Here is a 20,536-nt window from a genome sequence, read left to right on the forward strand (position 1 = left end):
TAATATTACATGCTATAACATTCACCAGCAAAGTTTACACAGGTGGCAATGGCTATTCTTGCCATTCATGTTAATTATTTCACTCTGTCAAAGTAAGATACCTCCCAAATCCCCCGCTTTTGTTTTGAAGGTTTCCTAAAGACACAATGTGAGGAAGAAGGGAGAAATGGAGATTAACGGGCTCTTTGCACCTATGGCGTTGATGTCACATCTCCAGGAGCTAATGCGGCTCACTTGTTTCCGCTTTGAGTTACCATGACTGCTAGAAAAGACTAAGTCGTATTTCAGACGCAATAAAAGCAAATCTATGAACATTGTTGTCTTCCTAATATAATGGGCTTTTAAGGTTTTATTAATTTCCAAGCAATCTTGAATTAAGAAGATGGTGGCTTGTAAATATTTGCCACTACGGATCCGCCTAAAAATACCGGGCAGACGGATGGTGAATAAAGGAGTCTCCCTGAGTTATTTCCATGGAATCACTTCTGTATTCAGCCTGAAAAAGCGAGTTTATGGGAACGAGAGAGCAGACCAGAGCCAGACAACCGAGCAACTGATTCGCCTGTACACACTGCTGTAAACACCGTCCTATCTGAGCTCTAAACAAGAAACATGCAAAGGTAATAAAACTAAATAACACAGAGACCTTAAGGGACACGGCTATATTTTTCTAAAAGCAACAACTTTGAACCTGAACAGTCAGCTGAACCAGATCTCTGACACCAGAGCTGCGCTACTGTTAAGCTAAGAGGCTTGTTGTGCTTCGTCATGCTTCGGAAGCTAAAAGCCCGAACCGTAACCTCCCCCCGTTAGTCTCTGACACTAACAACAATAAATATACTTGAAAATAAGATAAAAACATTGTCCGTTAGAATGTTTAGATATTTAAATAGTACATTTTTACAAGAACAATGTCCGAGAATATTGCCTACTAGCATAAGCTAAGGTTGTTGGGGCTTCGGATCGATGTACAAACCTTGGCCAAGCCCTGCAAGCACCTAGTGTAAAATGATATTTTTATTATTGGATCGGAAACAATCGAGCCGCTTTTCCCTGAACGCGGAAGCTGAGGTGCAAAGAGTCCACTGCACAGCAAGGATGAATCTCGCATCAGATTTTGGACCCACTCTTAAGCTAGAACTTGGCTGGAAAACATGAGAAAAACCTATGTGTGTGTGTGTGTGTGCTAAACATGTATAGCCTACTATTATTCAGTATTAATCATTATTTATGTTTATATTTATATAAATATGTATTTATAAGATGAGAGCGGTCCATTAGGCGTCTGTCCTTTCATTATGTCTATGTGAGAAACGGCCCGGTCTACGGAAGACGGCTCCTTCGAAGGCCACGAATATGGACGACCAGAAGAGAGAAGCTGTAGCCTTCGGCTAACTGCCTAGCCTCCATCTCGGCGTTATGTTGCTTAGCAACAGTGACAACTGAAGCACAGAGTGGCGAAGGAAAAAAACCTCAAAGTTTGTTTTTTTACTCTTTATTTCTGTATTATTCTTCACCTTTTGTACTAAAGGCTGTTCCATAGTAAAAAAAAGAAATCTGTTTGTCCGATTCTAAAATGTTTAAACATGTATAGCAAGGAATGTAAGCAAATTATTCATTTTCAAATACTCTCCAGATCTCAGGAATAAGACATTCCAGTTAAACTAGAAAATTCCTACAGAAATTTTACAGGGCATGCCAAAGTGTGACAGTTGGTTTGGACCCAGCGTTCTCATGCTAAAAATTAGCATCAATGCTAAGCTTAGCTAATTTGTAGTCAATAACCTGTGGAGAGGCAGAAGCATGTTGGCTAAGCTGTACTTGTACCATTCATTATATTAAAATTAATGCATGTGTTGCACAGGGGAAAATGTGATTGTTTATTTTCTTTTTTTGTTTTGCTTGTTTTTCTCGCTTGTGGTGCTTTGCATGTTTTGGATTGTTTTTTTCCGTTTTCCCCTTTAACACCCGAATGCACCAGGCTGTAGGTAGCCCTTTAAGGAGGCGGAGCCCACTGATTGCGGCCCGTGATCAGTGCATCGACAGGCTGATTGAAGCTATAATAAAAGAAGCCTGGAGAGAGGAGATCCTGGAAGTAAGAGAGACTGATGCAGACCGAGTGACGAACAGGACTCGCACCCCGGGCACAGGGAACCGAGAGGCGGATTGACGGCTCAGCGCAGAGAATCGGAGAGGAGGAGGACCTCTGCCCGCGCCTCCGGGTCTGGCTGGAAAGGATTGTGACACGCCGAAGAGCGAGCAGTGCTGGAGTTTTTGGGAAGTCAGCTGGGGGCCAACAAGTGGACGGAGTGTGAGCGGGCCGCATTCACTTGGAGCGGCGCCGTGGAACTCAACTAAGGATCCGGAATTGGTGACTGTCTTTTACGGAACTTTTTTATTTTATGAAAAAGGAAGACTATTTTTTATTTTTTTATAGTCACTGTTACAACTGACTTCGTGTCGTAATAAAATATTTTAAATTCGATTGGTCCGTTGGTTGGGTTCTTTGAGTTGTTTGCTCCCCTTGTATCGCGAACTAAGCGTGGGGCCATATTGGTCACACATGAGCTGAAATTAGCGAAAATGCTAATGTTAGCGTAATGTTAGCGTGAAGGCTATGTGGGGCATCACTAGCATGTTGTCTGTCATTGACTTACTCTATTCAGTATACTAAACATGGTAAAAAAAAGTGAGAAAATAAACTAGTAGGTTATTTTAGGTAAAAGTCTTAATGCTAATGCACTGGTCAAGCGCAGTGAAATGTTAATGTTTGTGCTAATGTTGTTTGAACGGTGAGAGTGAATGCTGGCACGTTTTGGAAGCCGCTGCTCCCCAGTCTTTCTCCTCCTCTCTTTTTTCAAAAAGACCATCGGCCAAATTTAATGTCATGTCTCCGGCAACTATTTGGAGTTGTTATCCGTGGCTCATACTAACCTGGATTGTCCTATTTTTGGTCCATCACCCGACGACAGCAGTACTCTGCCGCGGAACTCTTCAAAATCCCCTTCCAGCTACATGGATCACCACCACCAGCTCTGCTTCTACATCCCGATATTTTCTACCTGCCCCGTAAGAAATACATCCATCGAGGCTCTCGCTGGGTCTTCTGCAGTAACGGACCTAACTCAATTGAATCCACCTGGTGTACTGTTCGTCGTCCACAAAGAAACACCGGTCGCAAAGCTGAGCACAGTGTGCTAGCCCGCGTAGCTAGGTCAGATAATGAGGGTGTCAATCACAGCACAACAATCAACTTTGGTTTCTTTAGCATTCGCTCACTCACAAGTAAGGGATATCTTGTGCAGGATATCATTTCTGACCGAAAGTTAGATTTTCTGTGCTTAACTGAAACGTGGCAACAACCGAACGACTTTGCTCCTCTTAACGACGCTGCTCCTCCAGGGTTTGCTTCCATTGCTCAACCTCCTGTTTCTGGCCGAGGGGGCGGGAACGCCATAATTTACCGCAAGAAATGGAGGGTTACACCTGTAACTGTCCCTGTCTGTCATTCGTTTGAAGCAACTGTATGTCAACTATCTGGACCAACTCCCACTATAATTGCCGCCTTGTATCGCCCCCCGAAATATAATAAGAATTTTATTTCTGAGCTTGCTGGCTTCCTCACACGTTGTAATCACTTGGTATTGCTACATCCACCACAACGGCTTTCCTCTGTTGTTTATCCACCACCACAATGTGTGGTTGGTTCGCCTTTACCATTTTGTCTGTCTGGATCTGGAAGTCCCACAGGATCTTAGCTCGGTCATTCTCCACCACCTCTGAGGGTGTTCCCCACTTTGATCTCGGGGCTTCCAGTCCTTATTCTGCGCAGATGTTCCTGTACACTATGCCCGCCACTTGGTTATGTCGTTCCATGTACACTTTCCCTGCCAGCATCTTGCACCCTGCTGTTATGTGCTGCACTGTCTCAGGGGCCTCCTTGCACAACCAACACCTTGGGTCTTGTCTGGTGTGGTAGATCTGAGTCTCTATTGCTCTGGTGTTTAGGGCCTGTTCCTGTGCAGCCAGGATGCGTGCCTCTGTGCTGTCCTTGAGTCCAGCTTTCTCCAGCCATTGGTAGAATTTCCTGATATCAGCCACTTCAGTTTTTTGTCAGTGGTACATCTCATGTAGGGGCTTGTCCTCCCATGATGGTACACCTCCAGCACCTCATCCTCTGTTCCCCATTGTCTGAGACATTCGCTGAGCACATCGTCTGTTGAGGCTTTGTCCTTGATGTATTTATGGATCTTGGATGTTTCATCTTGGACAGTGGCTCTCATACTCACTAGTCCTCTGCCTCCTTCCTTACGGCTCGTGTACAGTGTCAGGGTGCTGGATTTGGGGTGGAACCCTCCATGCGCCCACCGTGCCATGCCTGACACGAGCTTCCATGTTGTAGAGAGACAGGCCGATTATTGGCCGATAGTTGGATGGGACTGAACCCTTTGACGGATCTTTCTGGATCAGGATTGTGGGCCCTTCAGTTAACCATTCAGGGTGAGTCCCATTTTGTAGCAGCTGGTTCAGTTGAGTTGTCAGTCGCTCATGGAGGGCAGTGAGTTTCTTAAGCCAGTAGGCATGGATCATGTCAGGTCCTGGTGCTGTCCAGTTTTTCATACCTTTCTTGGGCATCTGCCACAGTGATGGTTACCGGAGCTGGCTCAGGCAGGCTGCTGTAGTCCTCTCGTAGAGAGGTTAGCCACTGTGCATTGTTGTTGTGGGACGCCTTCCTTTCCCATATGCCTTTCCAGTATTGTTCAGTCTCCAGCCTGCGTTGGTGGGTCTGCTCTGTTGTTATTACCCTACCATTGGGAGTACACTTTAGCTGGTTGGGTGGAGAAGAGCCGGTTAATCCTCCTGGCTTCATTCTCTCTTTAGGCGGCTGGTCAAGGCTTGGAGCCTTTGTTTGGCAGTTTCGAGTGCTTCAGGTATGGGTATCTGGCTGTACTTCTTGGGTACTGATCTTTTCATTGTACCCCTTTGGAGTTCTGGCAGCTGGCTCACTTCCCTCCTTGTTATCTTGATTTTAGCCTCTAACCATCTTTTCCATGGTGGACCTCTTATAGCCAAGCATCTCAAGGATCACTGATGCTGAACTGTATATCAGCTCATTGGTTTCCGTTATGGTGTTGGTAGGTATAGTTCTTAATGCTGCATTCACATTTTCAATGAAACTTTCTGATGGTACTTCACTCAACCGTTGTAATTGGTGTCGGGGTTGCCTGGTGTTCATTTGGGCCACGATTCTCTCTCTCAGGTCAGTTGCTGCCTTGTTCAGCTTTGATGGTTTGTTCATTACTGTGGCTAGATTGCGGATGTTGGAACACTGCGCTACTAGTTGTTTGGCAGTTAGTGTTGACTGGGGATGTCAAACTAACCATTCCTTCCACATTCTTTGCATGTAACCTCTCTGACTATGGTTACTTGAGTAGTAGCATTCCAACAGATCCATGTTTTCTCCTCTCACCCATTTCCGTCTTGTTGTTCCAGTAGCCCATTTTTCATCAGGGTGCTCTGGTTCCCCAGCACCTGACACAGACCTTGTTTGGCCGGGCGACGTCTGAGCCGGCATGTCATGCTTATCAATGTCTCTAATGGTATGAGATAGGCTATATAGCTCAAAGGGTCTTGCCTAAGGACCCATACTGGATAGCTCAATGTCACTGTTGTATGTTTGCCCTAGCCTGGAAAGACTGGTGACTTACCCATTGAGCTATACAGTCAGTTATATATATATATATATATATATATATATATATATATATATATATATATATATATATAATGTGTGTGTGTATGTATTCATTATTATTATTAGTAGTAGTAGTAGTACTATTAGTTTCACGCAATAGTAATAGTAATAATAGAAAGTGACAACTTTGCCGAAACATGTTGTTTGAGCTTTCACGGTGTCCGTAGTTCCCCAGACAAGTGCGCTCGCCAAACAAGTGTGTGCTTGGTATGCGTGTGCTTTCTCAGTGCTCATAACGAGCACGCGCGTATTTTGCCGCCTGGGCGGTGCGGAGCGGCAAGAAGACGCAGGGGGAACCGTATCTGATGGGGAAACGCGGATTGACGTAACACTTGTTAACTCTGTGACTGATTATTTTTTCAAGAACAATCTAAAACACAACTTAATCAGTTAATAAATAGCTTTTTTCCCCATTTCATATTGTTTCTGAACTCTTCGTTTTTTACTAGAGCAGGGGTGCAATATGTCGATCGCGGAAGTATTTGAGTCGATCTCGGTATTAGGTGAAAAACTGAACACTGCCAGGATGCTGAGACCAGCACGTCCTCCTCTGACTTCTTATCAAAACGTTTGTAACTTTATTAAAGAACAAAATAACAAACAAAAAAAGTGTTCAAATGAATGACCCAACAAAAATAATAATCTCAGTAATTATTGTTTCAACAAGGTGTTGCGCAATTCTGTGGGTTTCAGTTCCATTACCAAAATAACTAGCAAAGCAGAAGTTTAAAATTAACTAATCAACCACCACTGTGTTCAGGGGGAATGCTTATTAATAATCGCAAAATAAATATCAAGCCTGAAAACCTAATATCATAACAGACTAAATGTTTTTAACATAATCTGTGCTGGGCTCGAGGAGCGCAGGCGGTTGCCGTGCAATGGGTGTTAAATGACAAAAAGAGAATAAAAATGTGCGAGTGGTTTAGAGTTGATCACCTATTTGGGTAATTTTACCTTCGTTTACCTTTGCTACAGCCTCTAGTTTCTGAACGTTCAATAAATTACAAACTTGGACTAATTATCTTGTTCGTCTGCGAGTATACGTCATTCACAGCAAACATCAAACGCGGTAAATATGTTTTATTAAGTATTTAACAACTGGCTTCTACAGCGATAACTGAAATTAAATTGTCTAATTAAAAAAAACGTATTGCTCTCTGGCATCTTGCTTTGAGCTCAGAATCTGAGAGGTTTTTCCTCTATCAAACTCTCAGACATAACAATCAAGGATTCACACTTATAGTCTAATAAAGCCTTTCTTCTCTGACCAGATGGAAGCCAGAATTCACAATTAGTAAGAGCAGACTTGACAGATTCTTTGACTCAGTATTTCTGTATTCACTTTGCGATGTTTTAATAAATTTCTTATTTCTTCTCACTCAGACTCTAAAGTATTTTTTCTATGACAGAAGTCATCTACCAACACATATATATGGTATCTTACTTCTTTTAACTTGTTTGTATTGCTAAAAATGTATGCTCTGTATGTACTTGTGCAGTATTTTGTGATTTCATGAACATACACCTTATGCTGTGAATGTTCTGTGTATGCCGCTTCCACACTGAGAAGAAAATAGTTGAACCAACTTAATTGAATTGCTTCAAGCGCTAACAAATTATTCAATTAAGTTTATACAAGTTAATTTACTAAGTTTATCCAACTCAATATATTATAACCATCATTAGAGTGCACTCTTGAAAGTGTATTTGCGCTGTAGTTCATCCGATGGATTTATTTACACTAACCTAATTCTTTTGCTTTAGCTATGGAAACTTACTTTCATGTGTTCAATTAACTTAAAAGTTACACATTTTTAACTTTTAACATTTTACTTTGACTTTATTTGAAACAATTAAGTTTCAAATGCCATGTTCATATCCTATGTTTGACATCATGATGCAAGCTTCAACAGGGTGCCATGGTGGCGCAGAGGGCCATTGTATGTTCGATTCCGGGCCTGATGCTATTTGCCGCATGTCTTTCTCCTCTTTCATTACCCACTGTCCTGTCTCACCCTTAAAAAAAAACACAGATCCTTTATTAGTTTACTTCTTTATTTGAAGTAAGGTGAGGTAAGTTTATTTATTTAGCACTTGTCCCACTGCAGGGACAACGCAAAGTACCTTACATGAATTAGAAGGAAATACAACAAAACAAACCAAAGGTATAACAAGCAAAAGAAGAAAAAGGAAAACAAAAACATATAACCCCATGTTTAAGAATAAGTAGTTTGTGATGTATAAACTAGAGGTTTCTCTGGATTTTTGTTCGGATAATGTTAATCTAAGGTAATGAGTTGTTTCTCTAAATAAACAAACTTCTCTGGATTATGGGTTTGTTGTAATTCCTGCTCTGGGTTGAGTGAAGTATATGAACTAAATGTTCCTGTTCTGGGTTACTAGGCAGAATAAGAATAGGTCCTCTGGATATTTTTGTTCTAATAGTTTTGATTCCTGTTCTGGGTTATAAACTAGATGCTCCTAGATTCTCTAGTTTAGGGTTAAACTAGATGCTTGTTAGGATAGGGTTAGCTTATTATTATAAGCTAGTAATTTATACTACTTTATAAATTACTCCATAATTTATAAGACAGTAGGAGTTTCTCTGGATAGACTAATATGACTTTCTCTGGATAATAATAAGCTAAATACTGGTCTAAAGTAATGAGTATTCCACAATTTCTAAAAATAATAAACTAGATAGACAGACAGACAGGGCAAAAATAACATATCAACTAGAAATAGCACAAGTAGTAACATTCAAATAACACAAAGACATGCTGGCAAAGATGTTGAGGTCAGAGGGTGTGTTTTGTCTGTAGCCATGTATGATGTGTATGCAGATGTCTCGTTACAGCCTGTTCTCCCAAAAAAGTCTCTGATGAGGTGGTATTATCCAAGTCCTTGAGAGTTTAGCCATTCGATTCCACGGGTGACTTTGGGAAGGGTGAGGAGATGGGAAGGAGCAGTTTGTTTACATAAACTCCAGGAGATTTGAGATAGCCAGCAAGCTAAGGCCGACACAACAGAGCCAGATTCAGAATAAACAAATTTTCTTTGGATTGGACAGACTTAAAATTTCCATCTGCCCTAGAGTTTCAATCAGTACATCTCTGTTCATTCCAATCATTCAAATTAGCATGGTGGTTCCCACCAGGCAGGGACTAGCAACTTCTCCAAGATCCATTCCGCTAGTGAGTTAAAGTGTCTCGAGTTTGTCCGACAGCATTTCAGTCTGAGTGTTTGCTAGTCGGTCCAATTCATCACAAATTTGTCAATATGGAGTCCGTTAACTCCAAACAGCAGAGATCCTGCTATCATGAATCCAAATAAATCAAGGACAATCTGGGGACAAGTAGTATGTGTCCCACTTGTCCCACTGCGGGGACAAGTAGGACAAGTGGGCTCTCCTCTTCCCAGTCTTCTCATTGAGAAAATTTGATCAATTGCATTGAGAGACCAATTAACCATCCATAATTTGTAGTTTCGGTTAATGTGCAAAGAAAGGCACATTAACCTTTCTTTGCACATTAACAAAGAAAGGTTAATTTCTTAACCTTTCTCCAAAAAAAGCAGCACAAAGACAGAGCAAGCAAGATGAGAATGAGTAGGGAGGGAAGCAGAGGAAAAAAGTCTGCCTTCACCAAGAGCTAGAGGGAAAATAAACTAAGTAACTATGGCTTTGAGTAAGGCTGACTTAAATTTGTTAAGTTAAACCGACTTAATACATTCAGTTTGATAAACTTAATTGAATTACTTAAAATTGAAGCAATTCAATTAAGTTGGTTCAACTTTTCTTTTGTCACTGTACAGGATCTTTGAAAAACTAAAACATGTTAAAACATATTTAAATGAAATTTTAGATATTTTAGTTTATTAGTTTGGAACAACTTAAAAGTTTGAGCTGACTTTCTGTAGAATTTAGTCAAAGAGTTTTTAATTAGTCATTAGGAAAAAATAAATAATTTCAGTAAGAGTGGAAAATTTGTCATGGTAAACACGCTTAATGACTTAAGTCATAAAAAATTGTAAATTGAGTTGGATAAACTTAAAGAATTTAGTTGAATGATCATAATATATTGAATTAGTCAGACGTAGGATGCGAAAAAGATATTGAACTCAATTGTTAAGTTAAAGTACAAAGTTCCTTTAACTTAAAGATTTGTAACTTTTAAGATAACTGAACACAAAAAAGTAAGTTGTTATCTCTAAACCAAAAGAATTAAGTAAGATTAATGTAAATAAGTCTATAACATGAACTAGAGCCCAAATACTGTCATGAAGTGCGATGAGAGGTGGTGAGGAAGACGCTGGGTACCCAGGTTGAAATGACGAAAATGATGATTTTAATGATGACTGTGATGGCCAAATCCATGGCCACACTCTGAAGTCAGTAACTTTTATGCACAATTTGTTTTTTCATTCAAACACGACACTTTAGTTTCAGTAAAACATTTATTAGTTGATTTGGATACATTTGTTCTTTATGTTGGCGCGCACACTTAGTTAGCGTGTGTATTTGTATCAACTTAAGTTTAATTTGTTTGCTTCAGACTGACCTTTTGTTTATGTTTTGCCGGTACTTACCTGCCTTGGAGTGGCCAGACAAAAGATGGGGGCCAGGGCTCAGCAGGCTTAAATGCTGATTGGATTACACCACTAGTTCCTGCTGGCAGGGGAAATTTGTAGTTTCTTTGTTTAGATAAGTTTTGTATTTAAGTAAATATTAGTATTTAAACTTTAATATTTCTGATTTTCATTTTGAGAATCTTTAGTTTAGCCAAACTTAGCTGTACTGTTATTTGTTTTTGTTTGTAATTGTATTCTGTTTAGTTACCCCTATTGTGTCTTAATTGGTTTGATCAGCCAGTATATAAACCCTGTGTGTCATTTCTTTGTTAGGTCAGTTATGTTTGTTTGTGCAGCCAGTTTGTTTACATTTTTGCCTGAGTTCAGTTTTGTTTCTTTGACCTCTTTTATGAGCTCAGTTTATCTTTTTGTCATTTTATAATCTTTGGGTTAAAATAGAAAACCCTATTTTTCTAATTGATATCCTGTGACTCCTCCTGTTTTAACTCGGTCCATCACAATGACACAGAAGCACAAAGTTCAAAAACCAGCACAGGAAGCACAGAGTGAACAGAAGACTAGGCTCACAACCTTTTAGCAACTGGTAGACAAAGGACAATGCTAGACGTGACAAGATGACTGACAAAATGGCAGACAAGACAAGGACAAGGAAGAAGGAACACCTCTGGGTTTAAATATACAGGGAGACAATCAGGGGAAACAAGAGACAGGTGTAACTAATGAAGGGGTAGACAGGACAACACAGAGACTCCACAGAACACAGAAACCAAAATAAACACACAGAAAAACTCAAATCACTACAAATACACTTTTTAGAGTGGGAGGACCAAGGTTCAGAAATACACTCCTGATCAAAATCCTAAGACCAGTAAAAAAAAGTGCAAGAATTTGATTTTTGCACTATTGGATCTTAAGAAGGTTCTAAGTAGGGCTTCACAATGTTAAAAGAAGAAATCAGCGTAAGAGACAAGAACTTTTGAGCGGGGAATTAATTGAAAACTGCATTTACACTAAAACATGATTTTTTTCAGCTGATCAAAAGTTTAAGACCATAGCTCAAAAAACCCAGAAAACCCCCCAAAACAGAAATCAAAGTGTCAAAATAAAGGTCTCAGTAATGAGTAGCTCCACCATTCTTGTTGATGACTTCAAACAATCGTTTAGGCATGCTTGATGCCAGTGTTTCCAGGAGGCTTTTGTAAACTTCCCTTGCCATCCATCCCCAAATGTTCTCAATTGGGTTTAGATCCGGGGAACATGCAGGATGGTCCAAAAGAGTGATGTTATTCTCTTGGAAAAACTCCTTTGTCAGGCGGGCATTGTGAACTGCAGCATTGTCCTGTTGAAAAACCCAATCATTACCACACAGACAAGGGCCCTCAGTCATGAGGGATGCCCGCTGCAACATCTCCACATAGCCAGCTGCTGTTTGACGCACCTGCACAACCTGAAGCTCCATTGTTCCAATGAAGGAAAACGCACCCCAAATCATGATGGCGCCCCCACCACTGTGCCGTGTAGAAAACATGTCAGGTGGGATCTCCTTGTCATGCCAGTAACGTTGGAAGCCATCAGGACTATCAAGGTAAAAATTGTTTCTCATCAGAGAAGACAACTTTCTTCCACCTTTCAATGTCCCATGTTTGGTGCACCCTAGCAAAGTCCAAATGGGCAATTTTGTGGCGTTGAAGAAAACGTGGCCTTGGAAGACGTTTTTTGTTTCTGAAGCCCTTCTCTCCAGATGCTTCTCTCCAGATGGTTATTGGGCTGCAGTCAGAACCAGTAATGGCCTTAATTTGGGCAGAGGATCGTCCCGTGTCTTGACGGACAGCCAATCGGATCCTGCGGCTCAGAGCTGGTGAAATTTTTTTGGGTCTACCACTTGACTTTTTCTGTTCCATCACCCTCAGGATCATTTAAAAAATGCAAAATGACTGTCTTACTGCGTCCAACCTCAGCAGCGATGGCACGTTGTGAGAGGTAGGATGCTCAACAATCCTACCATGTTCAAAGTCAGTGAGCTTTTTTGTTTTTGCCATCAGGGGGTCTTGACAGTGTAAAGACTTGACAGAAAATGACATGGAATCCAGATTTTTGCACAGCTTTTGACTTTTAAAGACTATGGTCTTAAACTTTTGATCAGCTGAAAAAAATTGTTTGAGTGTAAATGCAGTTTTCAGAAAATTCCCTGCTCATAAGTTCTTGTCTCTTGCACTGATTTTGTTCCTTTAACATTGTGAAGCTCTACTTAGAACCTTCTTAAGATCCAATAGTGCAAAATGCAAATTCTTGCAATTTTTTGACTGGTCTTAAGATTTTGATCAGGAGTGTATGTTAGTGTAGGAGACCAAAAATAATATTTATCCTGAGTAGAAGTAAATGTTTGATGGATGTCTTCTGATTATTTTCCTTCTTAAATGTTTTTTTCCATGAACTTGCATCTTGCGAGTTTACTTACTGATTCAGGGTTTACAAAGTTCAAATTGGAACAGATGGAATTGGTATGCATATTAGTGGACTTTAACCTGAACCAAATACTTCAATAAAACTCCAAATTGAATTTTAATTATAAGCTTTCTTTTCTCTGCATAGTGCCCTGAGATGACTTTATTTGGCATAAGGACAGTAGAAATGAACTGATTTAAAGTGATTTCTACCTTTCCATATGTGTGGTGAGTTCAGTGAGGGACTGCAGGAAGTGTGAAGCAGCAGTTGGGGGTGGCTGACGAAGATGCTTCATCTTCCAACCCAGTTCCTTCTGTTGGATGTACCTATCTTGAAGCTTCTGGAACAATTCAGAAATCATCTAAGTGAACATGAAAAGAAAAACAATGTGGTTATCTGGAACATCACCAATGACCATAACAGGTTATATATGCACTGAAAAAGCTGTTTTCTTAGAATAATTTTTTTTTGATATATTGTTGATGTGAGGGTAGAGGTTCACCCAGCAATCTGGAGATTGCTGCTTTTATACCCACTTCATCCACCTGTATTTTGTGTCCTTGGCCAAGGCACTTCATCCACATTGCCTGGTGGTGTTGGTCAGAAGGGATGATGGCATGAAATAGCTGCTGCTCTTCTATTAGCTGTAGCTACCATCTTACAAGTCATCAGAGTGTGAATGTGTGCATGAATTGTAATAACTGATTCTGGAGTGTTTTGGGGAATCATTTGAGGATTGAAAGCACTATGTAAGTCTGATGTTTTTATAAGTAAAGAAAATCCTAAAATACCTATGGTATTTTAATCCAATTAAAGTTAATGTTGGCAACATCTCTTAGAAACATGGTATATACCCGTGGTCCGCAACCAACGGACCTCTGTCCGGATACGGACCCATATGCCATCCCATCCGGACCCGGAATAAATTGTTAAAATATTTGTTAATTTTGACGGGAGAATTAATTTTAAACCGGAGCATTTATTTTTTTCCCTATCTGACACAAGTGCTTTTACCAGCTCTGCACTGAGCAAGGATTGGAAGCTACAAACCAATCGCGTGCGAGTCATACTAACCACGTGGTTCAACTAGCGAATCAAATCGCCAGCCTGAACTCAGAGCGAGTTGTATGAACAAACCGAAGCAGAGGTTTGTGGCCAGGCACAGACATCCACGCAGTGTGATATAAGGAAGAGGAGGTGAAAGGCGAGCAAAAAGCGATTGAAGCGAGAAACGCACGGAGGTGATGCGGGAATACAGGGCGTGAATTACAGTCAGAAGAGGTGCAAACACTATGGCGCTTTCTAAAAAGAGAAAAGTAGATGCCGAAAATCGAGTGTTCAACACGGAATGGACTGATGCATACATGTTCATTCTTCCACCCGCGAGCACGAAACCAGTGTGCCTCATATGCTCTGAAACCGTGGCACTTATTAAAAGTGCCAATGTCAAGCGTCACTATGAGACTAAGCACAAAGCATTTGACCAATCATACCCCCCTAAGTCCGAACTCTGGACGCAGAAAATTCGAAGTCTCACTGCCCAATATGATCAGTCCACCAGGGTATTAAGCCGTGCTTTCAGCGCACAACAGCGTGCTAATGAATGTTCCCTCTGTGTTGCTTGGGTTTTAGGGAAACACAAAAAGCCCTTTACAGATGCAAGTATTGTCAAAGAGTGCATGACTGAAATAGCAGAGGCGTTACTTGATGGTAAAGAAAAAGATGAGCTCTGTGACAAAATAGAGAAAATACTCCTGTCAGCCTGCACAGCCACAAGGAGAAGTGAGATACTAGCTCAAGATTCACTGTCCCAGCTGGAAGAAGTTATTTGTAAGGCACCGTGTGTTGGCCTGGCTGTGGATGAATCTACTGATGTGTCTGACAATGCTCAGCTATTGGTTTACATAAGATTCTTAAACAGGGAGAAAAATCAGTTCTGTGAAGACCTCTTAGGTGTGCCCTGTTTATCTTGACCATGTTTGGCTCCACATACAGCTGTGAGGCAGCGTTCTCTACAATGAACATAATAAAAACAAAATATCGTTCCAAGCTCACCAATGAGCCTCTGCACATGTGCATGAGAATGGCCCTGACCTCCTTCAAGCCCGGATTTAAAATGTTGGCAGGGCAAGTCAAAGCTCAATTCTCACACTGAGCAAGGAAATTGGGGGAAGATAGATGTAAGAGAAATCTGTAAGAGAAATAGTTCAGGTGTTTTGAGAGTTGTTTTGTTGAGCAGAAATATTGAGATTGTTCAATCAAAAGGAAACTGAAGCTGCTATTTTTTATTAAGCACTTTCTTTATTTTTGAATACATAATTTAGTTTTAATTTAAACTGCAGCCACACAATGTTATCCTGTTTCAGTGCTAATAAACTTCTTTGAAATTATTTTAACCTGTATTATTATTTTTTTTAACACCATGTATTCCGATATTGTCATACTGCAAATAGACGATATTGCGGACCTCTGCTTGAGGAAATTTCTTTGAACTGGACCTCCTCACAGTTTTCTTGAATACCCCTGGTATATACTGTATGTCTTCAGGGTGGTGCAGTGGTGAAGACTCTTGTTTAAAGGTAAGGTTCCTCATTCAAATACCATCTTGGAGTGCTTCTGCATCAACTTGGCATGTTCTTTACAAGTTTGTCCTGATTCTTGCCAGGTTACTCTGATTTCCTCCGAAAATATGACTGCTAAGTCATTGATTGGCTGCACAGTGGGTTTGGGTTTAAATATACAGGGAGACAATCAGGGGAAACAAGAGACAGGTGTAACTAATCAAGGGGTAGACAGGACAACACAGAGACTCCACAGAACACAGAAACCAGAATAAAAGCACAGAAAAACTCAAATCACTACAAATAAACTTTTTAGAGTGGGAGGACCAAGGTTCAGAAATATGTTAGTGTAGGAGACCAAAAATAATATTAGAGAGATATATGGACACCCTTCTGTCAAATTTTAATCGGAGGATTGATTGATGGCCGTGACTAATTGATATTAATTCATATCAATTAGTCATTAGTTCCACCCGTACTGCAGCCCTGTTGTGTTTGCATATCACAGCATCAAAGCTGTACCTGACGTCATTATTTTTGAAACTAAACAAAGGTTTCGATGTAGCGGCTTAAGCCTTTTCCTCAGAGATGCGGTGGAAAACTTTCTCTTTCCTCGTTGACCGATCTAGTTCATTCTGTACTCGTTCATCAGGGAGTAAACGGAGGAAAAAAATTACCTCATCATGGGACCATGTATCAGCAGAATATTGAGGGGAATTCATCGCAAATTAAAAATAATAAAAATATTAAAAAGTGCACTCTTTACAAAATAGAATAAGAACAGTTTAGTGAGAGCCAGCTGGACCCGATCAACGGCTGACTGCAAAACAACCAAGGGCTGACTCTAAACCAATCAGCTGCTGAATTCTAAGCAGACCCGCTTGGCCGGTCCCGTTTGGAACCACAGTTCTTGTGGTTCCAAGGAGCCGGGTTGAACCGGGTCGAAAGTTCTAATGCAAACACGGTCGGCCCTACTTTGAACCCATTCCGTTCCTTGCAGTGCGAAAACGGCTTAAGGAGATTTTTCTCTTCAAACTCATACGCCCTCTTAATCAGTTAAGCTAAATCTAAACTTGGCAACTTTTTCAACCATAATAAATGTGATATTCAATTGACCTGTTATGAATCAAATTTTGGGTGTCCGCCCACCTCTGCTGCATGCTGCATCATTGTGGAAAACCTAGAGCGGCAGAGATATCTGCGGCTTATAGTCTGGTGCGGGTTATACGTGTATGTTTACTTTTTTTTTTTTTTAATTGGAAGGTGCGGCCTATAGTCCAGAAAATTTTCTAGCCCCTTGTGTATTCTTCCTTGCTGCCCTGTACCACCATTTCCCTTTCTCTCTCCTCAGTCTGCCTCCTATACCTTCACTCACATCTGCAACCCATTAGTAATCAGCCCAGTTGCTTTGTTCCAGCATTCAACCTCCCAGTATTTAAGCACTTCATTGTCAGTCAATAATCACTGGGTTGTCTACTCCTTTCTCTTCCCTGTAATGTCCTTGTGTCTTCTGCCTTGGCTTTGTTTCGGATTACCTTTTTTTAATTCAGATTTTTGCTCTTTTTAATTGGATTCTGATGTTTTCATTACATTTTTAACAGTACTGTACATCTCCAGTGGTGGGAAGGTTACTGTACTTAAGTACAATTTTCGTGTATCTGTACTTTACTTAAGTAGATTTAATAATGGGTACTTTCTACTTTTACTCCACTACATTTTACAGTAAATATCTGTACTTTCTACTTCACTACATTTCTACAAAAGTGTCGCGTTACTCGTTACATCCAAGTCGCATTGCTCTTTTTTTCCATTAAAATGTGAAGTTCAGGGACTTAAGGTGGCGCCGTAAAATTCGAGAAATGACGTGACGTGATCATAGACATGTTGTCACCCATCGCCTCCAATGTCTATGATCGCCTCCCTCTTTACTCGCTCGCGGAGCTCCAAGACATGCGCAGTGGTTTCCTCTGAGCGGGAGGAGATGTCTGTCTAATCGTCAGTAATATAATAGCGCTGCATAAATCGATATGGCGACATGTAAAATCAGCAGCGCTTCGCTTTCACAGACAGTGGGGACTTCGTCCAACTTTTAGCATCACTTGGAAGGAAAGCTTAAAGAAAGGTAAGCTTCATGGACGTGTTGCTAGCAAAGCTAGCTGTACTTGCTGAGACACACATGTTGCATCTGCGATGAAAAAAAGTTGTCACTCATGCACTGAATTATTGTGTGGAGGTGTTGACTGAGGTGTTGCAAATATGGGACAACGCTGGTACATTCAGAAACGATCCGATTCTTGTGGACTGATCTTTACTGATTAAATTTATTTCAGCTCTAAGTATTTAATATCTAGGTGTTTTATGGGAATGTGGATCTTTCAGATCAATTTGAGAAGCTATTTTGATAGGTAAAAGCTAATTTTTTTGTGTCATGTAGCTGGTCTTGACTTTGTCTTGTGTAGGTGGTCTTGACTACAACTCTGCTACGTGGCTCCTCGGTTCCATGTCCTCTCCCACCCACCTTCTTTCCATCCCCTTTCTGTAGGATTTCTTTAAAAATAAATGCCACTAGTGGCAAAGTGAAGTTCATGCTGTTAGGACAGGAGACAAGATGTTTCCATCCCTGAAATTATGATACATAGAATCACATATCTAAGTCTAAACTATGTTACAGAGTAAACACAATAAAAACATGCTTTATCTGTGGCATTGTTCATTAAAATGGCACATTTTTAATGTATTAAAATTGAATACGATCGGTACACTTAATGATATTAGCGATTAGATAATCCATTCAGCAAGTACTTTTACTTTTAATACTTAAGTATTTTTAAAAGCCAGTACTTTTTTACTTTTACTTAAGTACAAATGCTAATGTGGTAGTTTTACTTTTATTTGAGTACATTTTTGTCTGTGTATTTGTACTTCTACTTAAGTACATTTTTTGAGTACTTTCTCCACCACTGTACATCTCTCGCCAGCTGCATTTGGCTCCATTTTTAAAACACACCCTAACAGTAATAGTTTGTCTTTATTTTAATTAAGCTATGATAAGTTTTTGGAGCTTTACATTGCATTAAGCATATCATTATATCCATCTATTGTCTTTACCTGCAGGATCATGGGGGGAGGGGGGCTCATGAGCAGTGGGGTACACCCTAGTCACCAATCCATTACAGGGCAACACAGCACTACCAACCATGCACATTCACACATAACGGCAATGTTAATAGATTAATGACTTTCATCCATCTTCTGTACACCCTTGTCCCTAGTGGGATCGGCAGGGGTGCTGGTGCCTATTTCCAGCGAATGTTTCGGGCGAGAGGCAGGATACACGCAGGACAACACAGAAACGGACAGGACAAACAACCATGCACACACACACCGACTTCTTCTGTGGGAAGAAGCCGGAGTACCCGGAGAGAATCCACGTATGCAAAGGGAGAACATGCAAACTCCATGCAGAAAGACCCTGGGCCGGGAATCGAACCCAGGACCTTCTTGCTGCAAGGCAACAGTGCTACTTTAAAAAATTAAAGGAAAATAATCAAAAGACATCCATCAAACATTTACTTCTACTCAGGATAAATATTAGAGAGATATATGGACACCCTTCTGTCAAATTTTAATCGGATGATTGATTGATGGCCGTGATTAATTGATATTAATTGATATTAAACCCCTCCCTCCCACTCGTGACCGTATGCCTTCCGCCCACCCCCCATCTCGTGACCCTGGTCACAAGGTATCCGTGACCCCCTCCCCCTGTCTCGTGACTGGATTCTTCCCCCTCCCTCCCTCCGTGAACAAAGACTTTATTTAGGGGGACCTCTCTGAATTGGTCAATAGAAACGGAATAATTTACTTGTAATTTAGCAGTGAATAAATAAATATAGTATATTCCAAACAAAGCGAATGAATAAATAAATAAATAAATATTATTCCAAACAATATTGGCTGCTAAGCTTGAGAAGTGAAAGGGATGAGTGCGCTTGATTCTTTTTGAGGTGCGTGCTGGTTGGGTGGAGATGGTGAATACATTCAAAGTGGCCCTGCACACCAAGGCATTTGTGTGTGTTTGTCCCCAAGCATAAGACAGCCTATAGATTCAACACACCATTTGTGTGAGCTGACACGGCCAACTCGGGATGGTCATATGAGGGATGATAAAAAAAAGCTCCTGGGGCTTTATTTAAAGTTGAACAAAAAAACTTCTCTGCTTTTGGCCATCTCATAAGGGAAGAGGGCTGACCTCTGACCCTCCTCACCACACCACACCATTTATGCGTACAGCACATGTTCCCCAAGCATAAGATTCACCACACCATTTTTGTGAGCTGACACGACCAACTCGGGATGGTCATGTGACTGTTTTACTGCAATATTTAGCTTACGGAGAGTTATTTGGTGTTGGACAACAGACTTATAGCTAGGCAAGAGGGGCTGACCTCTGACCCTGCTAAACTCTTATAGATTTTTTTTTCTGACAGTGTGATACATTTCAGTAAATGTTCCTCATTTGTAAATTTATTTCTTAAGAATATGTGACAGGTAGTAAACAGGCCTAGGGTGAGGCTAGTCAAATTTAACTTTTAGCTTTCTGCAGTTAAAGTGAAAGACAAACTAACATCACTGCTTTTCCTGAATTTGTCCTCACATCATTGTGAATGCTACTTTGCTTCAGTCTTTTTCCTGTTGTTGTATCAACACTGACCTTCTCAGTGCTTCATGCTTACTCCAAAATAGTGAAGGTTAGTTTAAGTGCATTTGAAACTTAGAGATTTTTTTTTTCTGTAACATTTGCTAGTGTGATACATTTCAGTACAAATTCCTCATCTGTAATTGTATTTCTTAAGAATATGTGACAGTGGTTAAAGAAGCCCAGGTGAGGCTACTGCTCATATTTATCTTTGAGTTTTCCCCAAAGTTTATTACAGTGCACAACCATGCTCCAAGAGTTGCTCCAACATGGTAAATTGTTTTGTTACCTTTAAAATTATCTACAGCTTTTGTTTCTGACTTATATGCTATTTTTTCTTCGCCCTAATGATTCTTTCCCTCCATCCATTATCTTACATGTTGTGTTCACTAACAAAATATAGTACACCTGTAGTTGTTGAAGGTTCCATTACTAAAAACTTAAAAACGATCAATGTCAACCATCAGTCTGTATTAAAATATT

At 40.5% G+C, this 20,536-nt stretch overlaps 1 protein-coding gene across 1 annotated transcript in view; it reads right to left on the reverse strand.

Moving 5' to 3' along the window:
• Positions 1–20,536, reverse strand: part of myo15b (myosin XVB) — a 192,967-nt gene that overhangs the window by 113,003 nt on the left and 59,428 nt on the right. Inside the window, exon 18 of the mRNA XM_081600474.1 lies at positions 13,006–13,154. Within this exon, the coding sequence (XP_081456600.1) occupies positions 13,006–13,154 (149 nt within the window). The remainder of the gene's footprint in view (positions 1–13,005; positions 13,155–20,536) is intronic.

The sequence above is a fragment of the Poecilia reticulata genome, chromosome 19, assembly GCF_904066995.2.
Source record: "Poecilia reticulata chromosome 19, P_reticulata-male-v2, whole genome shotgun sequence".
NCBI lineage: Eukaryota > Metazoa > Chordata > Actinopteri > Cyprinodontiformes > Poeciliidae > Poecilia > Poecilia reticulata.